The sequence below is a fragment of the Anarrhichthys ocellatus genome, unplaced genomic scaffold (genome assembly GCF_004355925.1).
Source record: "Anarrhichthys ocellatus isolate YVR2014 unplaced genomic scaffold, GSC_Weel_1.0 scaffold21, whole genome shotgun sequence".
Lineage (NCBI taxonomy): Eukaryota > Metazoa > Chordata > Actinopteri > Perciformes > Anarhichadidae > Anarrhichthys > Anarrhichthys ocellatus.
The window spans coordinates 204,535-217,034 of record NW_022280051.1 but is presented as its reverse complement, the minus strand read 5'-3'; the positions used below and the strand labels follow the sequence as shown (position 1 = coordinate 217,034).

The 12,500-nt window shown below is 43.0% G+C and overlaps 1 protein-coding gene and 1 non-coding gene across 2 annotated transcripts in view; both read left to right on the top strand.

The window, feature by feature from the left end:
- The first annotated feature begins 1,665 nt into the window (after window positions 1-1,665).
- Window positions 1,666-1,776, top strand: trnal-caa (transfer RNA leucine (anticodon CAA)). Its single transcript has 2 exons — window positions 1,666-1,703; window positions 1,731-1,776. It is a non-coding gene; the product is annotated as a tRNA-Leu (tRNA).
- Window positions 1,777-1,855: 79 nt separating this feature from the next.
- The window catches only part of wnt5b (wingless-type MMTV integration site family, member 5b), a 68,558-nt gene continuing 57,913 nt past the window's right edge, over window positions 1,856-12,500 (top strand). The window contains exon 1 of the mRNA XM_031858801.1: window positions 1,856-2,535. Coding sequence (XP_031714661.1) covers window positions 2,470-2,535 — 66 coding nt within the window. The 5' untranslated portion in view covers window positions 1,856-2,469. The remainder of the gene's footprint in view (window positions 2,536-12,500) is intronic.

Sequence of the window (12,500 nt, the reverse complement as noted above, 5' to 3'; positions counted from 1 at the left end):
ATCCCCTTTGATTTTTGAATGCACCGTTGATGGACACTGCTGTCGCACAATGTGGATGGATGGTGATGAAACTAAAATAAAGTATTAAATCTTTGGAAAGGCATTTTACTTTCACTTTTACTAAGTTTTGTTTGAATGATTTCAACTTTAAGTGACTAAATTAAATGTATGATCCATTATTTCCATTATTACATACTATACTGGTGTATTTGTGTGTTTATGTATTTTCTCTTTTGGATTTGTTTCAAACACACACACACACACACACACACCTTTTCTCTGCAGACATTGGGCGTTGATAAGATCCTGATGATATTGGTGGTTCAGGACACAAACAAAGCACAGATGTCCCTGAGATAGCGTTAGAACCTGTGCGTCGTTAAAAACCTATCTACATCCAGTCTTTCTGTATATACTGTACTATGGAGGAGGACTGACACACGCAAGAGACCGGGAGGAGAAATAAAAATTGAGTGACTGCAGAGGAAGTGGGGAGGGCTCGCGTTGGCTTTGGGTAGATGTGGTTTCAATCATCACACATCACATCACACATGAGTGCAAAGAAAAAGAAGGAGAGGGTGATGAAGAGAAAGAGAAAACAGAGAGAGAGAGAGAGAGGAGAAGGGAGAGCCGGGACCAAAACAAACAGCAGCTCAACTTTAAACACACACCCTCAGTCTATATTACATGTTTTTAAGCTTAATAATTAATGATTTCAGTTGTGGTTTGAAGGCATAAACCTGTTGCTTGTTGATTTTGGCTGTTTGCTCTTTGTATACCTTATTTTCTCTAATAAACGGTTTGTAAAGTCAATGAATCACTGACCTGAATGGAGGGAAGAGGGAGGGAGCAGTGGATGGAGAGAACTGAAAAATATGGAAGGGACAGAAGGAGGCAGTGAGCAGTAGGAAAAACTTCTGAGAGGAAATAAAAACAATGTGAGAGAAGTGGAGCTCCCTAAAATAAGCTGTTAGCCATGAACAGTCCAAACATCCAACACTGAAGACATCTTCCTTATCTTCTGTTCCTCCTCCGGCTGTGCATTCCTCTGACTTTTATTGCTTTCTGAGGAAATTTCTTGTCCCAACGAGTGGTAGGGACGGAGAGATTCAGCTTCTCAGTGATTTATAACGGGCTCCACCGCCTAATGCAGCCAAAGCCAGTTTTGAAAAGTCCCCATTGACCTCATCCGTCAGTTGTCTGGATGGCTGAGAGCTACAATCTGCCAGACTGAAGGGTCAAAGCCTTCCTCAAAGGGACTTCTTGTCTACAACTTCAAAATACTGAGCCAAATCACGGGAACACAGAATGGCTTAAAAGGACAGTTTACTCTATACAAAATATGTATTTTTCTTATTGCTTGAAGTTTTATTTAGCTGAGTGCAATATAGTCCCATTATATTGAAGAGAAGGCAGACATGCCTATATCTCCAACACAAGGCAACTCACACCAAAACCACGTAGGGCGATAAATAGCACTCCAGGTAAGAAGAAAAATGTGTATTTTTGATTTTTGGGTGAACTGTGCCTTTAAATACCCGAACAACTCGCAAACCATTGAGTTTTGATTTTAATTAGCAGAATGCGTTAATTATGTCAGTTTATCGCGCGCAAGTTATTCACTATGACTTCTTAATGTCTATACATGACGCGTCATTCAGCGTTGTCAGGATGGCCGAGCGGTCTAAGGCGCCAGACTCAAGGTGTGATTCCTTCCTAAACCACGGGACTTCTGGTCTCCGAATGGAGGCGTGGGTTCAAATCCCACTTCTGACAGCATTTTTTTTTTTTTTTTTTTTCGTGTTTCCTAGTCGAGAGACACATCTCTTTCCTCCTGTTTCAACGGGAGGGACGTTGTCTCTCTCAGACGAGCGGTTTCCACATCAGAGCAGAGGAGAGTCGTCACCGCGCGCAGACGGAGCAACAGAGTGAAGTTCTTTTGTTTCACTCCGCGCTCTCTCTCCGGCTCAAACTTCTCCGCTCGTGTTTCTCGATGCGCGTAAAAAAAAACAACTTTTGGAGAGCACCCTCCCTCCGCCTCCCTTCCCTCTGAGTGCGTAATTAGTTGGAGAGCGTTTGGAAACTTGTGATGGCCGTGAAGAAATCTCGCTTTATTTCCGACACCTGTTGCTGAACACACCGCGCACACAGACGTACACCGCGGGGAGCGCGTTGCCGCTGATATCTGACCACATTTCTACATTTCTACATGACAAGTTCGGACATTTTGGGTACCGACAGGTCCACGGCTGGCGCTGCGCTCCCGCAAGAACTTTCGTGTGGCACTTCTCTGTGAAGGTGATCGAGCAGCGAAAGGGAGGACATTTAATGTGACACCTAGAAGCATTTATAACGCAGTGAGCGCTCTGCAGCGGGCTGAAGGGGTTTCCCTTTCAATAAAACCACCGACTTGTCTATAGTTTCCCCAGCCGGACAGAGAGTCACACTTTTCGGACTTGAGCGCTTCGGATGGTGGGAGGACAAACTTTTTGTTGGAGAGCTGAGCAACAACTGGATTCGAGCACAGCAGAACAGGTAGGACATAACATCACATTCATATATTTTTTATTAACCTAAAAAAAGTTTTCAAAGGAAAAACCACAGAATACAAGAATGCATACACACTCAAACAGTAATCGGTCATGTGGATTTTAGAGGTATGATGGACCACCTATCAATGATTTGTCCAAGAGACGCTTTTGTTTCAACCTTTATGATGGTGTGATGTGTGTATGTAATATCTGTTGGGCTCTTTCATAGTTGTCCTGACAGTTGTAAGAACTTTTAGGAGTTTTAATTGGCGATTTCTTGAACTCTTGAACTTTTGAGTTACTTTTTTACATTCTGAACAGAACGCACACATCAGATATGAATAAAAAAAAAAAGCTGGTTCAGACTTGGGCTGCTCAATTTGAACTTGTAGACGTTTGGTCCCCACAATGTTTCCGTTGTCACAGTCTACTTATTGGGCTTATTTCATGACTTTGGCTCCCATATGACAGTGGTGAAATGCAGTGTGTGTATGTGTGTGTGTGTGTGTGTGTGTGTGTGTGTGTGTGTGTGTGTCTGTGTGTCTTGCGTTGCGGTGGAGACCAGGACTATTTTGGTCGAAATGTTGCACAAATGTTTCTCTCAGGATAGAGAAGTTGCTCTGCCTGCCTTCATCTGGGCCAGAGGCTGCATGGCATCATAACTGCATGCTGACACCCATCTGACTAAGTATTGTAAACGCAATGAGGAGGATCTCCACATTTTGAGTGAAAAGCTGGCTTATAACAGATAGGCCCTCTATACATATTAGTCTATTCGCCTGTATGAGCATATGTGGCTTGTGAATGTACTGTGTTTGGTATAGGGGGCAGCTGCAGGTCAGAGGACCCCTGTGCAATCAAACAATATACCAATACATGACAAGAACTGTAAGATTTGATAACTTAAAATGTGCTCTGAGAAAAGCTTAAATGATAGGCTTTTATTTGAGAGGGTATTTTATTGACAGGATGTTTCTGAATACTCTGTAAATACTTTGGAAATGGATTCAGTTAACAACACCAAAAAGCTATTACTTGTTGATTATGGACAGCTGGTTTTATGGAGCAGCTCGTGTGTGTTTTCTCCTGTTTGGTAAGAAAACATCCATACATCAGTAGACCTATTGAGGCTTTATACTGACCTTTGAACTTTGCTAGATCTAGAAACAGTCCTTTTGTTCCACACACATTTGTTCTGCACATTTATCCCGAAGACAAGAACTTAAAAATCTGTTCAGTGGCATCATAAAACATGGTTCATTAAAAAAAAAAAAATGTGTCCTTTATTTAATCCAGCAACATCGTTGGGATTCATAAAAAGGAAATAAAGGCAATAAAAGAAAGTCATCATCGTACATCATAAAAAGCCGACATCTTTGTTGTTTGTAAAGGGCAGACAGAGCAGAGAAAGGCGAGTTTTCTCCGTCTGGCAGCACATGTGAAGGTTCTGACAGAACGTCAAGGCCGTCTCTGGTGGTGACGTCTCCGGTTCCCCTCGCACTTTTTATGGCTTGAAAAGTCTGAGACCCACCTGAGCTGTGGAGCAGATTGACAGCAGGGCTGATAAAACCTGAGGAAGTGTGTGTGTGTGTGTGGGGGGGGGGGGGTTTAGTAACGTTAGATGTGTAGATAGAGGTGGTGAAAAGTTTTGCTGTCAACAAGTTGGCCATTAGAGAGAGATAATCTCTCTTCCTCCTGCCTCCCCGTCTACCAAGTCAACTTCTGGTCCTTCTCTTCCCTCCCGCTCGCTCTCTGTCATGACGTACATGTTCTCTTTACTTTTCTGCCCTTTTGTTCACTTTTCTGTCCTGTATCATGTTGGATTTGATTTTCAAGATTGTGTGCAACTGAACCGACTCAAAACATTATCACTTTAGCTGGAAGATGAAATAGTTTTAGGATTATATTGCTCTTTCTAAACCTGTTAATCTCAAAATGCCTTTGGTTCAAGGCTCAAATTGGTGTTTTTAAAAGTTCTTAAATGTGCAGAAGTAGTTGGTTTAACCCAAAATATGGATTTGTTTCTAAGGAAGAAGTAGCCCTTTTCTCATGTAATTTTTTTCTTTGCCTCTGTCTGTCTGTCTGTCTGTCTGCCCTCTAACGGGAGAGAAAGAGCTTTTCTTTAACCAAACACTGAAGTGCTGCTTGAGTGTCTTGTCCCTTGGGACTCGGTAATGAGGGAAGGGGAGTAAGTGTGTGTTGTGTGTCTCCACGCTCGATATATGAGAAGATGGGATGTCTGCAAGCATCAATGGATCCTCAAGGTCATTCAAGAGTGTATTGTAAAGTTTGTGTGAGTGTGTGTGTCCCGTATGTTCACACACAATGGGTTTAAAAGCAAGTAGGAATATTCTCCAATGTGAAGTGGCCGTCAAGTAGACTTTCCACAAACTCTTCAGTGAAAAATCTGCATTAAGAGGTTAAAGTCTGAATGTGTGTTTCTGTGTGTATGTATGAGTGCATGTTTGGGGACAGGGGGTGGGGGTCTTTAACACTGGATGTGTTACATGAGTGTGTATTTTTGCCCAGTGGGAGCACTAATGACTAACATGGACACACACAGATGGTGGTCCATGTGAAGAGGATGGCCTCTCCAGTTGAAGAGCCAGTATTTTAAACGCAGGTCTCTGATTGGTTGACTTGAATCCTGGGAATTCCTCCCAGGACAGTGTATGATAGCGTCCGGCTTAACCCCTCCACTCCTGATTTGTGTGTGTGTGTGTGTGTGTGCGCGTGTGTGTGTGTGTGTGTGTCTGTTTGTGTGCGCGTGTGTGTGTGTGTGTGTGTGTGTGTGTGTGTTTGTGCCTCTAAGGGTTTTGCACTTTGGCTCGGGACAAAACAAGGCATTTGGAAATATCACCCTCAGCTGTGTGAACTTTAGATAGATATATAGATAGCTATACATATATAGATATAATATATATATATATATATATATATATATTATTGACCAAACAATAAATCAGCGAATCGAGAAAATGATCAAGATTAAGATTATGTTGTAATGTTGTGAGTTTTATATTTATGGTTAATTATTCCTTTTTTTCTTCTTGTAACCCTGTTTACCAATTGAGGAGTTCAGAGTCATTTTAACTATTATTAAAAACATACAACATATACACTTAGAACATATTTCCTTTCATGTAAGACCAGAGTCAACATTATACCACCCTGAGAAAGGCAAGATAACATTTAGGGAAATAAAGCATAGCTGAATATGCAAATATTTTCATTTCAAAATCTAATCATTTTCTAAATAGATGGAAATACTGTTGTTTCTTGATTGTCCTTTTCACTAAAATATAAAAACTGTAATACACGTTTATGACTTGATTCAGAGGCAGCAGCCTGCAATGACGCTGCTCCGTGTGTGTGTGTGTGTGTATGTGTGCACATTTCTGCATTTTTTTTGTGCAGTCAAAATGTGACCCTGTGGTATTCCTTACCGTGTCTGCGCTTTCTGCATTCTCGACGCCTGCACGTGTGTGTGTGTGTGTGTGTGTGTGTGTGTGTGTTTTAGGCTCTTCAGGGCCGGCGGTTCAGGGCTATGTGGTGATGTCATTTGGGCGGCAGGGTGGGGTGACATGGGGTTAGAGTTTGGCAGAGGTCCTGACTCCATCAGCCCTCAAAATGTGTCTGACCAGGAAGTATGTGGCTGTCCCTGCTTGTCTGTGTGTGTGTGTGTCATCCTGTATGTGTGTGTGTGTGTGTATGGTCAGTGGTAGCGGTCTCCAGCTGTATGCTTGCAGTGTCCTACACTAATAGTAAAAGTGGTTTATGGGACACTTTATAGAGCCTGAAACCGTTTTGAAAATCCGGCAGGCCGATACAAGGGGACAGTCACAAACCAAACAACCACAAGACACACAACCTGTGACCAGAGGAGCCTGAGTTACTGAGCACTGGTGTAGTAAAGGCTCACCACTGATTTGATTTTACATACAATCCAGGTTTCCACCTCGATAATACAACAAGAAATGTCTTTCACCAACAATACTTGAATCGTATGTAGTTGAACATGTAGAGTTTTACTCGATACACTCTCGTTACAACCCAACTCTTCTTCACTCCCCTGGAGTCAACGAGGTATGAACCGGTACTAGGGGCCGAGCAATCGAACTATTCTATCAAACAAATACGTATTTTACTCAGCCCCGAATCTAGATCGAGTCCCAAGGTATGGTGTGACATAATGTGGAGAGCATGCATTCAGTGTTTTGGCTCCGCTCCGTTGTGTAAGGGCATATGAATGGAACAACCCATATAAACAGCGAGATCATTACAGAGCCAGCCTCTCTCCTCTCCCCTCCCCTCTCCTCTCAGTTGACCCGATCCAGCGCTGATAAAACTATCAACAGCCCACCTGCACCGGGTTTGGAAAGATGTCTAACTCACACACACAAATACACACACACTCTTGGCCATATATGAACCCAAACCCAAACAGATGGGGACAGGAATCTTATTTAGCGTGTGCTCACTACAATAAGCCGATTCTCTTCTGCTCTTAACTCTCTCTTTCTCTCGTTCCTCCCTTTCTACCTCAGTGTTTTCCCGTAAAACACCTCATTCGATAAGTTCCATCACTACATAGTAGAGCTAGTCCTTTAGTATTTCCCTGCAATGTGTTCATAATTTAACAGATATCAGGCTCTGTGTTTAACAGGTTCAGTTTACGGGTGTGTACTGCACTTTACAGTGTTGTTCCTGCCATATGTTAAAGAAGTGGTGCCATGCTCACTCTTAAGTGTTGTAGAGGTATTCATCTGCTAAATGGATTGGGTTACATATATTACATACAAACGTTAATTCTCTTACAATACTGAGCTCAGGGAATATCTCCTCTTGAAAAGTCCAGCGCGCAAAGTGGGGCTCAGAGTGTTTATGGACCCTTTAGAATTCATTTTTCCTCAGAAGTATCTGCTTATCAGAAGGTCTGTACTCCTGGCTACAGTCTCTCAGTGAGTGATTGATTGATTGCCCTACTGCCTGGCATGCCTTGCATCATGCGAGAGGAGGCCTCATCTGTCTTAACTGTTGGCAGCGTAGCCTTTAAGAGTCTCATGCTGAGCTCCAGGGCGCTATAAGGTAAGAAAATAGGTCATATTTTCGGGCTGCATTGAGTCCCATGGTCTGAGAATAGGGTGGAAGGGCATATTTCTGGGTCAAATCTCCTCACACCCTACAAGAAACATCTATGCAGTAGTAGGTTACGACGCCTTAACAGTTAAGAGTCCTTCTTCTTCTTTCCCCTAGCATCATGTGATCAACATATTCATGACATGCTTGGGAGGAGACCCTGCGGTGTCAGGGGCAGTCTTTACTCTTGCCTTCATCTACATTTTGTCATCAGCTAAAAATTCTGCAGTCGCTGCAAAAACTGCGAGCAGTGCTCGGCTGCAGGCTCTTGGGACGACACCCGTTCCTCGGCAGTCTTCACCCTTCCCTCTGCTGTCATCAAGAAAACTGCTGTGCGCCCTGCAGATACTACAGGCCACAGAAACTGGTGTGTGACGGCCCTTTTGATTATTTTTGAACACTCATTCATCGTTTAATCAGAGGCCAAGGCTCTACCAGGAGTGGGATTTGAACCCACGCCTCCATACGGAGACCAGAAAGCCCTTTTTATTGTGGAAGGAATTAAAACCTGAGGTCTGGCGCATTAGACCGCTCGGCCATCCTGACAGTTGAACCATGAACACAGTCTAGAGTTTACAACTTACACGTCAATAAAAGTTACACATTTCCAGATTAGGAGGAAACTTGGAAAGTGTATAACAGCGCCCATTGAGCTGTTTGATTCTGAGACTTTAGGAGGAGTTAATGCTCAGGGATTTGCTCGAGACCACTGGCATTGACTGTTGTAATCAGTTACCCTTTCCCATGTCATATAAAAGCCCCACAATCTATTTGATTTCCATCCTAGTGTTTGAATGACCCTCTCAAAAACATACTCCGCCACATCAGTGGCATTCTTGGGATGAGGCCCAACCTGTTGCAGTCTTTACTCTTAGTATAGCACTGTCATCAAGACAGATTGCTGGACTGGCTGCCACAGCCACAGGCAAAGGTCAGCTATTGATTTCAGTGACAGCTGATGTCAGAAGACCCTTCGTATTGTGTGTGAACAAACACTTTCTTTGTCTTTGATAGGTCAAGTTTAATGTCGGTTGTATAGTTTCACTTTTTGAAATACCCTCCTTAAAACACCGCCCAATGTGGGTCTCGAACCCACAACCCTGAGAGACATGCTGGATTCAATTGTACTCGAAATCGAACTCTGACACAGAGTGCAATAGAAAGGTCATTTAAGTCGGAATTCCAAGTTGGAAACTCAGGCAAGATTTATCTTTATCTCTGATTAACTGGATTTGTGCTTCTTTGCAAACATGCGGTCCTAGTTTCCTCCTGACTCCTGACAGAGTTCCATGTGTTGAATTAGATTTTCAGAAATGTTTCCCCACAGGCTTCTCTAGTTGTTAATTTAAAAATGATTACGACATACACTGCTTCTCTTCGTTAATGGTGCTGTGGTAATAGATGTAGGTCCATCTTCATAGATGTATGAAGCTCAGAGACTTTGCCAACAAACATCAATTAGCTGCAGGCGTCCATGTTTTCCCGAGCCAATGCACTGGGAAACATTTAGATTGTAAATCGGGAAGCCCGAATCTGAACAACAGTCTCCTGCTCTACCATCTGAGCTAGCAACTAGGACTCTGATATCCCACGTTTTTTGGTCTGGACGTCAGATCTCTGATATATCGTAACAATGCTAGTATAATATGCTTTTAAAGGTTACTACTTCCTGCCACATGACCTCAGGTGGCTTGACAGGTTTTGGGTGGTGACTGTGTGTCCTGCCTCCCTCCCCGTGCTGTGTTGACGCTCATTGTAAATCATTTCACCCCCGTCACTGTCAAAACACAGCAATGAATGAAGCCGTTCAAATCAGCCGGGTGGTCCTCTGCACACGCACACACACACACACACACTGAAATCTGTAAACCCACTGCCTCCCACATTTGAGCAATGTGTAGATTGCAGAGGCAACACAGTTTGGCAAAAACAGGTGAGCAGTGTGTGTGTGTGTGTGGGGGGGGGGGGGGGGGGGATGATGGTGAAAAACAGGGAAGAAGAAAGTAGAAGTCTCGGCACACAGAAGAAAGAGTGAAGGTAAGAAAGGAGTGAAAGAGAACGTTTCTGGTCGGTCAGATGAGAGGAAACACTGCCTCTTACTGGTCATTGTCTGCTACTGCAACAGATCAAAGAAAATAGATGAAGAACCAAAACAAGTAAATTCAGCCGAAATACTTTGTTTTTATTTCCCTTCATGTTAATGGCTGCGTGTCTCACGCCTCGTGGTTTTTGATCACTGCCGGTGCCTTTCTGCTTTGTATCGCTGTGTTCAGAATCTTACAGACAAAAGACCTTTTGAAATAAACTGCATGAAAGTCAAATAGAGAAACGGCAACAGAGAGATTTAAATTATTCCCTCACAATGCCTGATGTTTGTGAGTCATACCATATATTATATAATCTGCCTATGATCCACAAATACTTTACAACAAGGGAGTTTTAAGCAAACACATTAGCAACTAAAGGCTTCTGTTTCTCTGTGGTTTAGGTGTTTTTGAATTATTGTGATCTTTCCTCTCATCTTTTGTCCCCCCCCTCAAACATCTTCCTTCTTTTTAATCAGATTCCTCTCTTTTCCCATTCCTTTCTGTTACTTTGCCGTGTGTGTGTGTGTGTGTGTGTGTGTGTGTGTGTGTGTGTGTGTGTGTGTGTGTTGGATTGGTGGTTATAATATAATGAGATTCCCAGTGCCCAGGTGCTCTTTCTAGATAATTACTGAGTGTGTTTTTCTGTAGCCAATCTCTAAACTGAAGCAATACCAAATCTGTCAGCGCACACACACACACACACACACACACACACACACACACACGCACACACTCAGGGGTAGAGGGAGATAGAGCATCAAATTAAATGTATTCCCACTATCTTGTTTCTGATTGCAAGCTAGCTGTTCTTGTTCCTAGATTCATTCCGTCGTCAATCCTCTATTTGTCTCTCTTCTTCTTCTCCTTTCTCTCATCTCTACTTTCACTTTCCTTTTTCCAATTCCTCTATCCCACATCTCTTGTAGGTGTGTGTGCGCGGAAGATGAATCGACAAAACATTAGTGCGAAGTCTGGAGAAAAAAGGGGAAGAATCAGAAAACATTGATTCCAACACACACACACACACACACACACTTTTTGTTTCAGAACACATCATTCACTGATGGGCTGAAATGATTTATTAATAAGTGTACTGACTGTAGCTGAGGTGGACTGTGCTGACAGGACCAGAGCACTGCAATGCGTTAAAAAGAGGATACTGACTCTTTGCCAAATGAGCTTTTTGGATAACGAGGAGAAGGCTGCAGCTTCACCTCCTGTCTGTATTGTTTTATGGCGCTGAGCTACTTGTTACTGTCCACTGAACATCCGCAGACTGCATGGACTGCAGTATATTAAATACATTGCGGCGCAAAACCGTCACGCAATTCTAAGCTGAAGCAAGTGTGTCTTTCTATAATCGAGGGAAGAAAATAAGCAAGTACTCAGCTCAGTGTAACTTTGTACTTTGTACTTGTAAATGTACTTGTTTAACTCCTGGGGTTTGCAGAATGGTCCAATATGGACTCTCTCCTTGAGAGCAGGTTTCTGTGGACAGCTTTGACTTTGTGTTAACCTCACTTCTGTCACGTTAGAGGCAAAATGCTTTCGCTGCTTTTAAAGAGCATCACTGAGTAAAGTCAAGTAGCAGTACTTCTACCCGAGGAGGAGATTCTAGCACTCTTTCCGCGCTTATCCTTAATAATACCAGAGGTGTGTTCGTGTGTCTCGGCAATAGAGAGCACTTGGCATCTCTCCGAGCCCTCAAACAAGCATCCATCTCTTGAAGCTGCTGAATCTCTGTCTGGTTGTGTTCGAATCAATAAGATGGATCGTGGAAGAGAAACAAAATCAGTTTAGAGTCTGGGGATTCAGAATGTAAACGCTGAATCAACAACGCTCTCCAATCCATCAGGAGCCGCTATCAGACTGCGCACATAGCTACCGGGCAGCTGCTCGAAAAAGGCTTTCACACTCTGCTAATCTTTTGGATACAAAAGGGTTAAAAGCACTTCTGTGGCGCCGTATCTCCGGAATTTCATCCTGCATATTTGAACACATGCGGCAGCATATATCTCACATCAGCGTCTCTCCCGAAGCCGAGCTGCTGAGTCGTCTGTCAGATGCTCACGCCCCTTGAATCCAGATCAGAATTGGGTTATTCATTACATTCAATAAATGCACAGGGATCCGTCTTGTTGGCATTGGAGCAAGGACGACTGTGTATACCAGCAGCACTGTGACAAGCAGGGCCTCTGAGCTCTCATCAGCTCTCATCAGCTCTACTTCTAGACCAGCGGAGTGCTTTTTTTTGTTTCATTCACCTTTTTGTGATTTGGCGGTATATAAATGCAAATGTACTTTTTCATCTTGTTGCAGCATTATAGCAAAACAAACTTTGAGTGAAGATTATTTTGTCAAACAAGGTCAAGAATGAACTTTCACACTCTACAAGGTTGTGAAAATGTTTCTTTTTTTGTATGTAAATGTGGATGTGAATCGCTGTTTTAAGGCAACTTAACTTCTTGCTTTTTGTAATTTATCCCTTTTATAATTGACATATTTGATTGATCTTTTTACATGGGTTTATAAGACACCACTGTAATAAATAAATAATCTTCTTACTTCTTTCTCCAAGTAACTCAAACGTTTGCGGCCTTTGGTAAGGAGGGTTAAACTCTTAAGATGTGCTGCTGCAGTGACAGGGGACACAGACAGAGGGCGCTACGTCACTGAAACTCACCGCTGACACACTGGAGAGAGAGAGAGAGAGAGAGAGAGAGAGAGAGAGAGAGAGAGAGAG